This window comes from Ochotona curzoniae, unplaced genomic scaffold, assembly GCF_017591425.1.
Source record: "Ochotona curzoniae isolate NIBS_2020 unplaced genomic scaffold, NIBS_Ocur_1.0 scaffold_3890, whole genome shotgun sequence".
NCBI lineage: Eukaryota > Metazoa > Chordata > Mammalia > Lagomorpha > Ochotonidae > Ochotona > Ochotona curzoniae.
Window position 1 is genome coordinate 37,541,873 of NW_024467115.1, and position 17,895 is coordinate 37,559,767.

General features: G+C 54.4%; 1 protein-coding gene across 1 annotated transcript in view; it reads right to left on the reverse strand.

Moving 5' to 3' along the window:
- Positions 1-8,199: 8,199 nt before the first annotated feature.
- The window catches only part of PRKN (parkin RBR E3 ubiquitin protein ligase), an 888,769-nt gene continuing 879,073 nt past the window's right edge, over positions 8,200-17,895 (reverse strand). Inside the window, exons 10-12 of the mRNA XM_040965678.1 lie at positions 17,777-17,860; positions 11,806-11,923; positions 8,200-8,394 (exon numbers count right to left, since the gene is read on the reverse strand). Of these exons, the coding sequence (XP_040821612.1) occupies positions 8,282-8,394; positions 11,806-11,923; positions 17,777-17,860 (315 nt within the window). The 3' untranslated portion in view covers positions 8,200-8,281. The remainder of the gene's footprint in view (positions 8,395-11,805; positions 11,924-17,776; positions 17,861-17,895) is intronic.

Below are 17,895 nucleotides of genomic sequence, written 5' to 3' on the forward strand. Positions count from 1 at the left end.
CTTGTCCACTCCCACTGAAGAATACACTCACTTACAATCAGGCGATCAGATGACTCACTGGGAAGGAGGCCACGTCTTCTAAAATGATGTGCAGCAATTGGCTAGAACCACGCGTTGGTCTTGCACACATGGGTTAAGGTAAGGTAAACCCTGTTTGATCAATTCTTTGAGTTAATTTTGATGACTTGGTTTAAACCCTATTTGGAGCATGCACTCACGAAAGTAGGTTAGTGGTCTAAGAGGGGAGAAAGTTGATGCAATGAGGTTGTTTAGCAGGTGGGCCTGGAGGAAGGCCCTAAGGCCCTGGGCATGCCTTGGAGGTGATTCTGGTGAGAGGGTCAGCCTCTCTGCTCCAGGTACTCTACCCTTGCCATGCACGGCCCTCATCAGACAGGAGCCCCCTGGGGTCCCTCCATCTTGAGCTGTGACCAACAGGAACCTCTGCGAGCCAGATGAGCTGCTCTGGCAGAGGTGGCTTGTCCAGGCATTTCATCAAGGGTGACACAGGAAGATGTATTAAGGTACCTGAAATTTGTCATTTTGAGAGGTCTGGATTAGAAATTTTTTTGGGGGAAATGCAAATTGCTACACAGAGCATGCCTGTGGGGACGAGCCTCCTAAAACTCAGATGTTTCTTAGCAGCAGGCATGATTGGCCCAGAGCTGCCGGAACCACTGCTTTCCTGGTCCCCCGGCCCCCAGAGGCAAGGGACAAAGGACAAGGACCCATCCTGGGCTTCTCTCTGACTCCTTCAGCCTAACCCACTGATGACCAAATTCCACAACTTTTTTAAAAATTTGAAGCCCTTAACCTCAGAGTGATTCTGGATTTATGGGAATTTTGCAGAGGTGGATAGGGTATTCCATTGTACACTGCACCTAGCTTCACCTAATTTTAACATGCTCCATAACGGGGCCTGGTAGGGTGTAGGACAACAGTGCTACACGATGAGGCTGTTGCCTGCTGCCTTGCTTCCAGCTCTAAGCTCCTCTGTCCCTCATCTCTCATCTCTCTCTCTGTCCCTATCCTTTTAGCCATGGCCTATGCAATGATCTTTCTACACTGCAAGCTGCTGCTTGGTGCTCCCTTTGCATCTTCCCCTGACCGTTTCCCATCACTTGCAAGACAAAGCCGACACCCTCCAGCTCAGTGGCTTTGAAGCTGGTCCATGTCTGCCTCTCCCAGTCCCTGCTCCTCCTCCGAGGGAAGCAGCTGTACTGACCCCTGCCCTCTGCCCTCCATCTTCCCTCCCACGGTCCCTCACTGGCTCCCACTCACTCTTGCCCAACCTGCCCTTGGGAAACTCCCCAAACCGGAGCTTGACCTAGCACAGCTTCTACAAGATCTGCTGCTTTGTGAGATGCCTTGCTTGGTCTTGTCTGCAGGCCCAGGGGAATGCTGAACCCAGGAAATCTGGCCCTCAGCTCACATTGGTGCTCAAGAATTATTTGCTGAGCTGCTAACTTTGGTGTTTCATTCGGGTTTCTCTCTTCCTGTGACTTCACATTTGGAATGGCAGGAGGTTTTCCAGGGACTGTGATGCACGAGTGTATGCCACCGCCAACACCTGTGTTGGTTGATTCTTGGGTCGAGAATAGCCACACTTATTTGTCTGCATCCTGTTTATGGATGCTTTTGCTTTGTAAAGGCTGTGCTGTATAATTTATTCTAAACAATCTTTTGAAAAGATATATTCATTTGAAAGGCAAAGTTGTGGAGAGACAGGACTCAACAGAGCAAGAGTGAGAACAAGAGCAATATCCCATTTGCTGATTATTTCCCAAATGGCCACAGTGACTGGGGCTGAGCCAGGCTGAAGCCAAGGGCCTGGAGCTCCACCTGGATTTCCACAAGGCTGACAGGACCCAAGTCCTGGTCAGGTGCTTTGCCAGGCATCTGGATGAGAAGTAGAGCAGCCAGGACTTGCTTGGTGCCCACGTGGGATGCCAGTGTTACAGACGGTGGCTTAACTTGCAGCACTTGCATAGCTTTGACAGACTTACACCTGCAGAGCCCATGTTGTTTGCTCTCTGGTCTCTGGCATGAAGGACAGCACCTGGGAGTCACTAGCCCACTTGAGCTTCTGGCTTCCTTGCTTGCTTGAGTGCTGCCTTTGCCAGAGCCCTTGCTGGTGAGCAGGGTTCTCTGTACAGCCACGGCCAACTCTGCAATGGTCATCCCCATTACCTGCTTCCATCTCTGCCATCCGTGTCACCCTCAGGGACAGGAGTAAGTGAGTATCGGTAAGCAGTTCAAGGAAACGCATTGCTGTCCTTGGGCAGTTAGCCCAGGATTCACCAGAGCTTGTCTGTGTGCCTTTGTCACTCCTTTCTGGGGACCCCTGAGGCCTGATGATGCAACCACAAGCAGTTGTCAGGTATTCCTCAACATTTGGAGTGCCACTGAGTGAGCCACGCCCACAGCTACTCACCAACAGCGTGTGCTCCACTCCACACGAGAGTCTCTGGATGCTGCCAGCTCCACTTCCCCAGGCTGAGTTACCATCACAAACACACAGGATTGAGGAAGAGCTCCTGCCATTGTTGAAATGATACTGCACTGGGTCTCATTTGCCACACCACTGGAGGAAGCACAGGGGGCGGCAGGAAAGATCCAACTGCTGGAAGGCTCCCTCTGTCCCATTCTTCAGAAAAAGATGCTTGGGTCACTAAGACAAAAAGCGAGGGGAAGCCTGCCTACTAACAAACGAAACTTCACCTTGTGCTTTAAGAGGGAAAGGCAAGAAGATGAAACAGCAATAACTTCTGCCACCCCTGCACTGGGAGGAGCAATAGCATGGCCGTGGCACTTGGAGGAGGAACAGGATTGCCCTCCTACCCAATGTAACGAATCTGCTAGAATCACAGGAAATCAGCAATCCTGAAGGCTTTTATGAAAAAAGGTCCAGCAAACGCAGCCAGGTGCTAACAGAGGGCAGACCTCCATGCACCTTGGGTGGATCCCTGGGGGACTTTAAGGGACATGGCAAGGATGCCACTCATCCCCTCCTGGACAAGCCCCTCTGGAGGCATTGGTGTCAGAGACCTCAGCGTCTTGGTTAGTTTGGCTGAGGGAGAGTCAGGTGGGTTTCAGAGGCAACCTGCAGAGGAATTGAGGGGGAGCGGGCTGTGTAGCCAGGCTGGGCTGATGGCTGCAGCACCCACAGCAGGCCTATTGGTGCCCGGCTACTTGGGGGCCTGGTTCCTGGTGCCGCTCATATTTTCAGTGGGGCAGCGAGGTGTCGATTCCACTCCAGCATACATGGAAATGTCATGAAATGCTACGCTTAGCAGCCAGGGAGATGGTCTCTTCAATTGTTTGCACCTTGCCCCATCTTTTCTCAAATTCATTTAGCAAAAATTCCTTTGAAAGAAGCAGTGGGAGGCCTTTGCTATGGTTCACAATCATTTTGCTAAAGTTCAGGTCATCAGAGAGCAGAATTTTATTGGAAAATCTTTGCTACTAAGCTGAAGGAGATACGGGCACCTTCAAGCGTCATGACATCAAGATGATGCTGTTGTCACTCAGACGAGCACAAACTCGCGTCGGTGCTTCTCCCCGCAGGAAGCTGCCTCTCAGTGGGTCCAAGCCTGGACTGTTCTGGCTGTGGTAGCAACATGCCACCAAAGGTGCCCTTAGAATAACAGAAAAATGATCCTCTGAAAGCGCCAAACCCCGGGTCAAGGTGCTCACTGATGCCCTGTCCAGAGGCAGCGCCTTCTCAGGGTGCCTTTGGTGAGAGAGCGAATGGGGGTTCTCTCTCACCTCTTCTTTGAGGGTGCTAATTTCATGTGACTTTGTCATCATCTTGGGGGAAGGGGGTAAGCATTTTAATCCATTGACACATGTTCTTAAGTGGAAACAAGAGGCAAAGTAATTCGTTCTGGAGGGTAGGTTTTATTTTTTTAACTCCTTCCTTTTACTTTGTGAAAGGAACATGCAGTAACATGATATTTGCAGCAAAATAAAACAAAAATATGAGGAACATTTTGTGGGGAGAGCTACTGTGTGGAAATGCGAGACACTAAACAGCATCTCAGCAATACATCAAGTCACTCTCGGAGCTTGAAACCGAGAATCCAAGAACTGTAGATTTTTCCATCTGAGTTGGCCTGTGTGTGGCACTGCGGGCTTTCATAATGACCTGGAGTGCGGTTGAGGTGATCTTGGCTGGGCCACTGAGTGTGTGAAGGAGGCAGTTCAAGGTCAAGCCACTTGTACCATGTATTGCTGGCACCTTGTGGATTAAGGGTACCGTGATCTGAGAGCCAGGGTTTCCGACTGCGCCATCTCTGCCTTTAATGGAGCAGGTGCACCTGGCCAGGTGATGCAGATTGACAAGGAAGTGCAGCTAAGTCCTGGCTGCACTTGGAAGCTCCACGGACAGCTTGATTTCCCACATAAAGGAGCTCAGAATTCCAAAGGCAACGCTATCGCCACAGACGATAGACCAGTGCCTGGCCTGGTCCCAGTTGCACTGCGGTGAGAGCAGACTCTTGTCCTCCATATCTGCCCCTAGTGGGGTGGAGATAAGTACGTAAGAGGTTAAAGTTTACATGTACAACGCTACGCTTTGGGCAGGAAATGCAGTGGGCGCCTTGGCGGAGATGTGGCAGAGAGGTTAATGAACCTGCACACAGGCACCGCCAGCCAAGGGTGAGGACAGAGCTGCCAAGACGCAGTTCCACGGAATGGGAAGCATGGTGACAGCAGAGGGCACCCTTCTCACCGAGCAAACGTGTCTTGCACTCACCCTTCAGCCTTTCACATCTTGTCCTCTCAGGAGCTGGGCCAGTGTGTGTAGTCATCTTGGGTCCAGCCACGTCTCCAGGCAGTGGCAGCAGCTGCTGACAGCGAGGAATCCCGAGGGGCTGCAAGCTCAGGCCTCCGATCTGTGGTTAGGCAGGCTATTCCAGACATCCTTCCCTGCTTTGTTTTTCATAATTTCCCAAACTACAGTCACAGCTCTTACATACATATGCCTGGGCAGTCAATACTTGTGCCTGAATCAATGTTATTTGGAAATACGATTTTTTTAAAGGAGAATTTGAGCATCACTATTTTCTGTGATGACAGGAGCTGTTTCCTAAGGGTGGTGGTGTTGGTCTACACCCACGTCCCCAGTAATTGCTGGCATCACCGATAGCATCTGGTTTGTTCCGTCACAGGCGTGCTTACCCATATGCAGCCACGATGTTCTTTCATTGACACGGTGGCTGTCCTCTGCATGTGCGTGCACGCATAAGTAACTCAGTCAACACAGCTTCCAACTCGGCTCTCCAGCCAAACCTCTGGGACCAGGTGTGGAAGAGACTCTGACAACGTAAAACCCTGCATCTACCGTGAATTGGCTAAATGTTCGAATAAGCAGATTTGGTCCCATTTTGCACTTGGCACCTGTCAAGACACTTATATTCATTTCAGGCTTTTGGGTTAGCTCGCTCTGATGCTGCTTGTTCTTCCATAAATAACAGTGAACAACGAGCGTTCACTGTGTACTAGGTACCGTTCTAAGTGACTCAATTCAATAAGCCATCCCAGCAGCCCGAGGAGGCAGATGCTCACTCGCAGGTGGGGAATGGAGGTGGCGATTCCGCTCCTCACACATACCTCACTGCCCAGGACTGTGTCAACACCAGGCCCTGGGTCATGCCATCCTTTGGATTTCTTGTGCGCTGCCTGTAGTGTTGAGCACCCAGGGGCCTTGGGGGTGTGTTGCTTGACTCGCGTCCTTAGAGGAGTGTTGCAGGGACAGGTGTCTGGCACGGCGGGTAAGGTGTTGCTCCTACCCACAGCAGAGTGCCTGGGTCTGTGTTCTCTTTGCTTCGGATCCCAGCCTGGTGCACGTGGGAGGCAGCAGGCGGAGGCTCAGGAAGTTGGGCCCATGCCACCCATGTGGGAGTCCCAGGCTGAGTCCCCAGTCCCTGGCTTTAGCTTGACCCAGCTCTGGCATTTTATTGTGGGCACTTGGGGAGTGAAAACAGCAGATGGGAGCTCTTTCGCTCCCTCTCAGCCTTTCAGATAACCAAAATTAAATTAAAATGACACTCATGTTCCATTTCACATCACCCCAGCGTGCACCCATGGCTACTAAAACAGTTCATGAAAATGCAGGATCAACACACTTGGATTGAGAGCAAAGTCACGTCTTCCAAAACGTCAGGCTAAGCACTCACTCCTTCCTAACACGACTGCGCTTTCTGACGCTCATCAGAAACCTGCTGCTGCTCTTGGGCACACGCACCTGCTTCTCAGGCTCCCTGCAAATTGTGATAACCTCATTTTAAAAATAGAAGCTGCCAGGCTGAGTTGGAGCTGGGAACAGAGATAAAAATGGCCATTTTATCACCAGGCATTGCTTCCGTGCCCCTGGGATAGCAGCGCTTCCCTCCCACGTGGTCAATGCTGATTGGAAACAAATCCTCAACGCCAACATCGCAGCTCTTTGGATGCTTTTATTGTCAACTCGAGCACAACCTTAGACACAGCCAGCAGAGACTTCTTAGCACATTTCTTGGGGAGTGGGGGTGGGGGAAACATGGATTCTTGCACAAAAGATTGTATTCCCATTCTTCTAATATGCTCCCATCAGGCACACCATTCACACTCAATGCTCAGCTTGCGTGGCATTCATGTTCATGTACAGCGCTGAGATTTAAAAATCCTGTCTTAAGCAACAGTGTTGTATTCTCAAGGCAAAACAAGAAAGAAAAGATTCCTGCTACTAGAGGCAGGAAGAAGAGACTACCCGGGAAGGCCCAGGCAGGGACAGAGACCACCCGGGAAGGCCTGGCAGCTCCTGAGACCCGTGGTGTGTCCAGTAGCCCGTGCAGAGGTAGAAGGTGACTGTCCCCAAAGGAACATCTTAGGAGGAACAAAATCTGTGGGTTGTAAAAATGCCATGCTCTCTCCTCTGTCACGCCCGGGTCAGCGGAAGGAGCTGAGATGAGATGACCAGCCTGTCGGTGATACGAAGCCCTGACCGTGCCCTGACTGGGCACTTGGGCCCTGTGCCCACATGGAACCTGTCGCCTCCAGCATTTCCCCAGGGCCTCGGGTGCAGCTGCGTGTCATTGTCCAGGCTGCTGGACATTGCACCAGAGCCCCACAGTGCCCCATGTGAGGGAATGGGAGCCAGGAGGGACTGTCGCAGCATACAGGCATGGCCGAGCTGAGGCACTTCAGGCAGGAGGGACAGACGTTCTCGGGGTGTGGCCTGCAGCAGGTCCTGTCTACACGGCCCCTGTACTCTGTGTGGTGAGAGATGCAGATTCTTGTACATGGTGTAGACCCTTCAGATGCGCTGCAAATGCCTCATCTGACACTTGGATTCAATCCATCCGTGTTAGTGGGAGTGACCGAGAGTGTGTGGTTCTGAGAGCAGGGATGGCATGTAGGATGGCACAGGGGAGCGAGCGCCGGCCCTTTGGGCTTGTGGGCGTGTTCACAGCCCTGGACACGCTCCTTGCTGACAGTTCCAGTCCCATGGCCTGTATCCTGTGGACGTGTCGTCATGAAACGGACCGGGAAGCTCCTGGAGTGAGTCCTGAGTAAGTGATCAATTCTCTGTCGCTCCCAGAGAAACCCGTTATCTTGAAGTCCGCAGCGATTAAGCGGAATGAAGCTGAGGTTCGACTTCCTTCCCGCCCTGTAACCCTTCAACTCTCAAATGAACTCAGCATTTCCTCATTTAGTTGAGCAGCCAATGTTTGCACAAGTGAATGCTTCTTCCTGAGTGTCTCTTACAAAGAATCTGGAGGAGTGCGGGGATGAGCAGGTGGCTGATCGCTGCCCAGGGATCCTGGGGAACAGAGGCTACGTGGGAACATTCACAAGGCACTGCTCTTACAAAGAGATGAACACAGGTTTGAGTCTTGTCACAGTGACACAAAGAACCACAGCGAGCCGTGCCGGGGACGAGCCTCCGCTTTGCCAGTGGCTATTTTGTGGTGTTTACTAAAAGTGAAACATTGGAAATGGAGCTTGGGAAGCCTCTGTAACACGCTGTGGCATCTCTGTGCCATAATCCTGGGGCCTGCCAGTCCCTCGTGTGGGTCCCACTCGGCTCTGCTGCTTGCCATGGATGTAGCGCAAAGGGTCCTGGAGCCCATGTGTTTTACTTTTAGGGAGAACTGAGCATGTGTGTGTGTGTGTGTGTGTGTGTGTGTGTGTGTGTGCAAATGTGTAAAAAGGATAAAAAGCCATGGATGAAATCAGGATGCTGTGCTTTTCCAACCAAGCGGCTGTGGGGGCAGCGGTGCCCAGTGGCAGCAGTGCCCAGCTACACGTCGAACCAGTGGTCGCCCATGCAGGTGCGGTTCCACTCGCAGCTGCAGTGCCAGCACCACTCGAGTCGGCACTGGGGCTGTGGACACTTCATGTGCATGCACCCTCCTGTGGGGACAAAGGACAGAGTTCAGCGGGTTCGCGGCCATTGCTGGGAGGACACTCAACTCCCACACTGCTGACCCACAACACGCCCGGCTGGGATTCGCTTTCTCCGTGGACAAACATGGATGCAACCGAGGCAGAGGGAGCCTGAGCTGGCGCTAACGAGGGAGAACTCTGACGCTGGGACATTCATTAAGAAACAGATGAAACCTACCTGCCCTCACTGTGGGTGGGAGAGCCACGATGGAAGTCCATTTGGAAAATGCTAAGGGAACTGAAACTGCATCTGCCATATGACCCAGCTCTCCCACTTCTGGGAATAGCAAAGGAAGTGAAATCTGCATATGAGAAAGTGACCCGTAATTCTACATGTACAGCAGCACAATGTACAATAGTAAGGACATGGAAACAACCCAGACGCCCATCAAAAGAGGAATGGATGAAGAAACTAGTACATCTACTCTATGGAATATAACTCAGCCACGAAAAATAATGAAATTCTGCCACTTGCAGCAAAATGGCCATCATTATGCTCAGTGAAATAAGCCAATGCCAAAAGCACAAATATCCTATGTTCTCTCCGATACAAGGCGACCTTCCTGCAAAATACAAGATCAATGGCTACATTAGTGAGCACGCATATACATGCATTTATAGAGTGTCTGTAAATGTAGGCACGTATAACCTGGAGTGGAGACACATTACAGTAGGCATCTCTACTTCTGGATAAAATACGGACTCCAATGAAACTGTGAAATCTATCTTGACACTAGAACGCTGGGCTTCGTGTCACTGCATGGGCAATGCCAGGATGCACTTCAATAGCAGAATGATGGGCTCGTGACCGCTGTCAAAGGACTAAACTATTACACGATCCGGGAAAGCAGTGGGTGGAGGAGCGGTTGGCTAGAGGGGAAATCCCTGAGCCTAAGGAATTATATCATGACAAATAAAAATAAAAACATTATCAATCAATAAAAGTAAATGGATAGAACTGGATTATTCCTCCAAATACAACAATTCCAAATGCTGCAGCTGAATGTCTGGTCTCCTGCTGGGTCTCCCACTTGGGGAGCAGTGACCCAGTTACTCAAAACAGTGCTGTCCCCAGGCTAGGTCGGCGGGAAGCTAGGGGTGAGAGCGGAGCGAGTACTTGAATGTCGCCATTGCCCTGTGGGCTACAGGGGCCCAAGTGGCATGGTAACTGCTGGCCCAGACAGCCGCCCCACTTGGGGCTGCATCGGCTCGCCTCCCTGCTGGTGAAGAGGGTGCTGTCTGTAGCACGCTGTAGGTTCAGGACTGCTGTTGATCGAGTTTGCCCGATAACTCAGGCAAACACTGTTTCTTTGAATTCCACGTGGCACCGAATCTGCTCCATTGTTCAACTTTGCTAACTGTTTTTTCATTTCTCTTTTCTCCTTGTTCCATATTATCCACGGAACTACTCCAGTAGGATCTTATTTTTACTATTATGACCCTCGCGTGAGAACAGCCACTAACCTGAAATACATCTGACTGTGTAGCTATGGTGTTTGTGTCTGGGTAGCCTGGGTCTGTTGAAAGACTCCCCCTTTGCTGCCTCCTTCTGCTTGGGTTCAAGATCAGAAAATGCTACAGGTATGTGAAAAATGCAGGAGGCATCCCATAACACCTCTGAAGTAGTTTCCATTTTGGAATGAGTCGTTTTCAAGGCACATTTAATGGTTGTACAGGTACGGCGTGACTAACAGGATAGCGCAGCGTGCCGGGGGAGAGGCATTTAGGTCTGCAGTCTCGGCTGTAGTGCGGCTCCCCCGACACCCGCCCTTCCACGTGCCGGCTCCCTGAGCTTGCCTCTGCTCCCCATTCCAGCAGGAGCAGGCCAGTCACTGGCTTCCCAATGGCACTCCAGCCTGAGGAGAGCTGATGGAGGTCCACAGGGTTGATTCTCTGTCCCCAGGACACTGTTGTTGCAGAGCTAGCATTGTGGACCCCGTCAAGCCTGCTCCCACCACTCTGAGATCCTGCACAGCTGGCCAGCTGTTGGCCACTGACCACCCAGGCTGTTGATAATTCACATACAGAGACCGTGGGAAAAGCTACATCTGCTGCTCGGTTTTGCTGGCATTTGGGATCCTCTCGTCTCACATGCCCACACACATGCATCACATTTAGGAAGGGCTCCGAGCACGCTGCCTCTGATGGACGTATCCGGGATGAGTGGTGGCAGAGCATCACGGTCCCTCAATGGGAGTGGCGCAGACCCAAGGGATCCAGTCATACAGGCCAGGGTGTAGACAGAGCTAATGTTGCAGAGCTGGGCAGGCCACAGGAGGGTGGTAGGAGGTGACAGCCACAAAAGGGATACCCGGGCAGCCACAAAGTGGCTGGGAGGCCACCAGAGAAGAAGGAAGAGGCCACAGCCGCTGGCCGGGCCAACCACGTATCCTGAGCCATGTCCCATACCTCTGTGCTCGCTTCCCAACCGCACAGGCACGCACCATCTGCCTGAAAGCCGTGAACTTGCTCATGAAGTATTCTTGTGCAGCAAGAACAGCAGTAACTGGGAGCAGCATTTCTGGGGTGGGGAGAGGGGCTGGCAGGGGGCAGGTCATGATTTGCTCAAACCGCACAAGTTGGTGGGAACGGCACAGACAGCCTGGGCCACAGGGTACATGGGCTTGGGAGGGTGAGCGGCAGGAGTGGGAGTCCCCAGCCTAAATTCCATTTCTGTCTCTAAGCCATACAGCACCCACTGGGAAAAGCCTGAAGGAACACCCAGGAGACGCCCTGAGCAGGCACTGCATGGGTGGGGGCAATGCCTGGCCGTCTCCCACAGGCACGGCAAGGGGACAGCGATGCCTGGAAAGGGAAAAAGGAACTTGGCTCGGGAACAGAGCAGCTCATAGCCCTGCAGTGTGCCGGGCAGGCAGAGTGAGGCCCCTGGTAGGATCTGCAGGATGTCCTGGGGCCAGGGTGGGTCACAGCGGGAAGCTGCTTGCTGCGTGACACACCTACTGCGTGATGGCCCAGAGCCTGAGCTCCTTGCCGCCCAGTGGGGGACCGTGATGGAGAGCTGGGCTTCTGTCTGTGGCCTGGCTCTAGCTATGGCTGCTGCAAGCATTTGGGGAGTGAGCCAGCAGACGGAAGATGTTCTCTCTCTGCCGTTCAAGGAAATATATTCAGAAAAAAATTTAAAAAGATGAAAGAAGAAAAGAAGAAAAGATACTAAAGCCCTGGTTCCCTCCCACCAGGGGCCAGAGCCTTAGTTCCTCCGGGGAGATGTGCCAGGAACAACAAGGCGAGATTTGTGACTCAGGTTAAAACGACTGAAGGGGAGAGCCGAGAGTCACAGCCGGGTCAGACGGGGCCCACCGAGCCGTGTGGACGGCCGTGAGTCTGCAGCTCGCCCTCCCCGGGCAGGGCCCGCCTCACCGTTCTTCTCCACTGGCACATGGCACCGTGGGCAGGGCTTGGTGGTCTTCTGGATGGTCTCTTTGGAGGCCTCCTCCCAGCGGGCTTGCTCAGCGGCCCTCTCGTCGACCCTGTAGGCCTGGGGAGACAGAGCAGGCGCGTCAGCGTCCCGGTGCAGGGGGACAGCGAGTGAGGATGCGTGAGCATGGATACCCGTGTGACACACAGCCCTGGCACATGGCCCAAGGGCAGGCAGACGGCAGGGCACGGGAGGAGCCAGAGCTCTCCTGAGGGTGTGTAGAAGAGCACCTGGCTGTTCTGTTCCTGGCGGACCGTGACTTATTCAGGTCACCATCACCGCAGGGCCAGGTGCCGCCCAGAGAAACGGTGCCCACCACCCCACGCCTGCGCAGTCAGCTGACCCTGCCTCACCAGCGCCTTCTCGGGGAATGCGGAGTCACGGCCATAGCATACCTGTCCCCCTTACGTGCCCAGCCTCGTGGGCCTTAGCGCTCAGGGGCAGGCATCTCTGCCTACCCAGGAGATGGTAATGAGATGGTGAACTCCGTGACCAAGGCCAGCGGCCCACGGCCAGCACACACAGCCAGACGTGCTGTTACTGGCGGCTCTGGGTTCCAGCTAGATCACCCGGGATTAAGAAGCCGAGGGTTACGCCAGCTCGGTGGGGTCCAGGAGACATAGCTGCAGCCCAGCCTGCCGGCGGCCATCCAGGCAACAGGTCCCTGGAGATGGGCGTGTCCTCTGAGTGTGTCCACGCTCTCATCAGCCCCTTCTGGAGCGCTCTGGCTTTAGAGCAGCGTGTCCACCGCCTTGGTCACCGGTTCTTGGGCTTTGGCATGGCATGGGCAGGTGTTGGAAATGCCTCTAGGGGGCGTTATCTGTGAATTCTATCAACCTGCAGAAGTTCCCATGCGTACTTCCGTGGAGACAGAGAAAGGGAAAACAAAAAAATAAAACAAGAATAGAGAGACAGGCCAAGAGCCAGGCTGTCGCAACTAGGATCGCTAGGACAAGTCCAGTGGACAGGTGCACGGTTCTGGGCCACCAGGAGTGGGCACGGGCAGGGCGTTGCGGGTACCGTGTCTGGCAATGCCTGCAACGGCCAGGAGGTGGTCAGGCTGGGGTGAAGCTGGGAGCTGGCACCTCAGTGTGCGCCTCCCACGCAGGTTGCAAGGACTCAAGTGTTTGAGCCATTGTCTGCTGCTGCCCAGGGTGCCCGTTAGCAGGGACCCACAGTCGGGAGCTGAGCTGGGACCAGGAGATGTGGACAGGAGATGTGGGCGTCGCCCCCGTCGCCTCCAACCTCACTGTGTACTGGCTACATCGGCCCTTGAGCACACAAGCTAACCTGGGTGCCCGCGTGCCAATGCCAAGGAGGCAGGCGCAGTCTCGATGCAGCGTGTGCAGGGGCACACTGAGCGCCTCTCCTGGTCCTGCAGCCTTCCTTCCAACCGGCGGATGCCACTGTCTGGGAGCAGCCTGCCCCCTGCTGGTGATCAGGAGAATGGCCGCTCCTTTCAGGGCCTGGAACTATCATCAAGAACACACTGCCCAGCTAAGTGCGGCAACAACACTCCTTTTGTTGCTTTCGTAACAGGTGTTTCATCAGCTTGCTCCCTCCCCAAATGCCCGCAACAGTCCAGGCTGGGCCAGACAAAAGCCAGGCACCTTATCTGGGTTCCCCATGTGAGTGGCAGAGCTGGCTTGTGGGGTGTGTGTTAGCAGCTAGCTGGGTTAGGGTGGAGGTGGAGCAGGGTTCCAGGCACCCTGATTCAGCGTTAGGGTGCCTGGATCAGCAGCTGCACCTGCTGTGCCACAATACCCACCCTACACTCTTTTCTTGCTATTTTTTTTTTTTTTGTGGGAAGGGGTGACATACGTGTGAAAGAAGGGTTTAAATGCATTAGCCATCAGGGTGCTGTGTGGCTTTGATGGACTTTTAAATCCCTAGGCTGCAAGCTCCCCCTCAAGAGATTGTGGGAGGTTGTTGGAAGGGGGCCTGTGCAGCCCCCTAGGCTGATGGGATTCTGGAGGCAGTTCAGGATGAGTGCCCCCGGGATCTGGGAACTCTGAGCTACTGTCACCCCCCGCGTTATTTCATCAGGTCCTTTTGGTTTAACATCTGGTTGGAGACTGGGCTTCCTGGGCTAGGAGGTAACTAGATGGGGCACATGAGCCATCTTCCCCACCAGGGCCGGGACTGGTGTCACGATACCGGGGTGACGGGAGCTAGTTCTGCCAGCCCGACTCCTAAGCTGTCAGTGAGCAGGGGATTTAAGGCAGTTGGGCCTCAGTTCTTGATTTCTCATCTCCTCTGTGCTTGGCTCAGAAATGCGCTCCGATGGGCCTTTTGCTGTGCTTGTTCTCTGCTGTTTGTGGGCTGAGCCGCTGTGTGGAGGGAGGGGTGACCCCGGGTTGCGGGGAAGGGAAAGATGGGTGATTCAACTAGGGGCGTCCACCCGTGTTCCCCAGTGTCGTTTCCATCTTATGTTTTTAAGATTTTTGACTTGGACGTCTAAGAGTTGCACATGCTCATGGGCCACAGGCGAGCACCTTGCGAGCGTCCAACTTTGTGTGTGTTGCTTGGCAGGAAGCAGTCTCCCTCAAGAGTCGAGCGCCATCTGGTGGCTCCGCGCCTCTCTGCTGCTCTAAGTGAAGGTGCCCAGAATTGATTCATTTCTGGCAGTGGAGACCAGGGGTTAAGTCTGGGGCGCAGTGCGTGTTGTGCATGTGCGATGTGTACGGCACACCCGTGTGGCATGTGTGAGTGTGCATGAATGAGTGTGGTGTGTATTACAGACACATAGTGTATAGGTGTGTGTGTGTGTGTGTGCAGTTAGTTCTGTAACTGATTCCCCGCCCCCTTGGCCCTGTGCGTTTATGAAGTGCACGCGGCATGCATACACGGTACAGACTTGCAGACTGGGGGAGGGATTTACAGTGGGGAGGTCTTCCACAGGGAGCTGGCCCAGATGCTGAGCCCCTGGAATGCAGTTAGCCCCATTTGCAGTGGTCAGCCCAGCTCCCTGGCTGGGGTTGGGGTGCTGAGCTCGAATGTGGGGGTGAGGGAGTAACGGTCCCATGGACTTGTCAGATTGTGTCTCTCAGGGTGGACGCTGGGCTGCAGGAGCTTCCTGGAGCATCAGGGTTTTGGAGAGGGAGTGGACGCCACTGCCGTGCCCTTGAACTCCCTGAGCCCCGAGCCAAGATGAACCCTTGCCTTTATGCTCACCGGCTCTGTCAGAGCAGCAGAAAGTGGACCAAGTGGTCAGTGTGTGTGTGTGTGTGTGTGTGTGTGTGTGCAGGTACACACACAGGTGTGCCTTCATGTTCCTGCAGACTGGACCCGTGGCTTCCTCTCTCTTCAGACCTTTGTAGCATTAAGCATACAAAAGGAGGCCACACGGAGGTGCTCCCAGCCTGTGTCCTGCTGGCCTTCAGAGCAGTTCACAATGCTCCACAGTGGGTCCAGGGGGCCCCCACATTTCCCCACCTCCCTGAGGTGCAATGACTGGGCAGAGGGGGAGGGGAAGTGGGCTGGTGTTGCTGGGTGCTGACCGCAGCAGCCAGAGTCAGGGGTTTAGAAGTGGCATCCATCGCACTGCTTTACTTATACCAAGAGATGACTGGGAAATGCCAACCCAAACCAAGGGGTGGCGAAGGTCATTTCCACCTGCCTCTGGTGTGCACCGTGCTTGTGGGAATGGTAGGGAACAGCCAAGCGGTGACTGCGGTGCAATATGGGGGCCAAAGGCATCTGAGAGCAAACCTGGGCAGGTGGCACAGCCCCTGGCCTAGAGGACAAAACTGCGGGGACCGTGGGGGTGTCGGGTGAGGAGCAGTCAGCTGGTGACAGCCGCTCCTGTCTTCCTTGCTGACTGCAGCCCAGCTGTGCCCTCAGGGCTCCCGGCATCCGGGGCTGTTCCCCAGAGCACCTGTGCGGAGATCTGCACGGGGGCTCACTGCTGCCTGCCCAGCCCGCTTCTGTTCCCGCCCTCCTGCATCACCACCTGCCCTCTAGGAATTGCAACAGGAATTTGTCACCTCTTACCCATCTTCCACTCCACTGCCCAGACCAGGGGTGGGATTTCCTGCCTCACACCCACCTGCTGCCCTGTGCCCCCTGCTGTCCTCACTGGTGCCCAGTGCCTCTGGGCCCACACTCATCAGGCATCCAGCAGAGCCCTCTGTCTTGCTCCGGCTTGGCGCTGAGTGTCCATGTTCTCCCCGGCTGCTGGGAATGCTGGCTGAGGAAGAGTCAGTCGTGGCCAAGATACAATGCGGGAAGAGTCTCCGGCAGAGGCCGCCTCGCTTGGCCACCGCCCTGCGCCGAGTGGGGCGACTCGACTCCCGTCCCACAACCAGGTACATGCCCAAAGCCAAGTCCACAGCCTCCTCACCTCTGCTCTCAGCCCCCAGGTGCCCCTGCCCCTTCTGCAGCTGTGCCCGCGCGGCTGTCATCATCCCCAGCTGCCCAATCCTCTGCCTTCTCCTGGAGGTGCTGCTCCTGGGCAGTGCCCCCGAGACGGCTCCTGCGGGTGAGGGGGGACCCCACCCCTCCCTGCCCGAGGACCCACAGTGTGGAGCAGGTGTTAGAGGAGGAAGCCCTCCTGCCCGTCGCTGGGTGAGACCTGGTGCTGGGTGCCTGTGTGCTGCACAGGGCTGTGCCAGGGCCAGGCTTGCTGCTGGCAGCCCCGCTTCCACCTCTGCTTGTGGACAGCTTCCTTGACTGTGGCCATCTGTGGTTAAGGTCAGTTCGATCTTGTTTCATTTTGCTGAATGAAATGTGGATGCTTTAGTGTTTTTTTTTTTTAACTGGAGCAATATAAATTTTTTGCACTAAAGAAGAAAATGAATGAGATTTGGCTCTTGGGCACCTTGTGGCTAAGCAGCTTTCTCTTCCGCTTACTACTCTTGTTCCTAAATGAACATAACCAGCAGCGGCCCGGGGTGGCCGTAAGTCTCTTGTCTACTGAGCATGTGGGCAGCACCTGCCAGGCCAAATCTGCTCTCCGACTCACCTCCCGGGCTGCCGTCATCCTGGGATGGGGGCGTCTCAGAGCCCCTTGGGATTCCTCCCGTCCCCTCAGGTGAACTAAATGCTCAGAGGATCTGCAGAATCCTGAATCTGCCCCTCCGCCCAGAGCCACCAACACGGGAGCTGCTGAGGAAGACCTGCGTCCACTAGTTACATTCATCTAAGCCCCGGCAGGGTTGGGTCCTCGCACCTGCCAGATGTCTGCTGGGCAGCCCATTCTGCACGGGCAGATTTCACAGCATTCAGATCTTTAAAATTCTCCTGGGAAACTCAAATACATGGGCAGTTGTGAAGCCATGTGGGACACTTGCCTGGCTCCTGTCCCAGCTGTCACCCAGCTCCTGTCTCCATCTCCCACCCAGCTTGCTGCTCATGGGCCGGGGAAGGCGGCAGAGGACACGGACGTGGGAGACCTGGCTAGACCGTAACTCACTCAGCCTGGGCTCGGGTGGGTGTCTGAGGTCTCTGTCCCTCTGCCTTTCAGATGATTAGAGAAATAAAGGACAGATCTGGGGGTTCTGTGGATACCAAGCTTCTGTCAACAGAACGACTCACAGACTGACCGCACGGCTTTGCCGACTGAAGGCGCCCTAGGTTTTCTGTCGAGAGGAAATTTACCCACTGTGCTGGGCTGTTACTCCTCTCTTCTGGGGTTTGGTGCGTCGTAATTAACTAATAAGACGTGTTTGCCTTTCCCTAGGCCCAGGAGAGTGCACCTGACACCAAGGCTCCGTAGTCTTTTCGATCATGGCTTGGATACAATGTAGCAGGGTTTATAAGCTGGATGAAGACAGGCACATCCTTGCTGAGCACACTGCTTCTGCACCTGTGCTCATGGGGCTTGTTCTCACCAAGGACTCAGGACAAAGCAAGCAGGGTTCCTACGGATTTCTCTGAGTCAGCGATCGCTAACGGGGTTGGTCTCCACGGTACCTGAGCTCCGGTTCCCGAGGCCTCCATTGGTGCGCTGCACTCCCCCTCATGGTATGTGTCTTTACAATCGCGGCAGAAGATGAACTGCAAAGAAACAGAGCCGTGTGAGTGAGGGACAG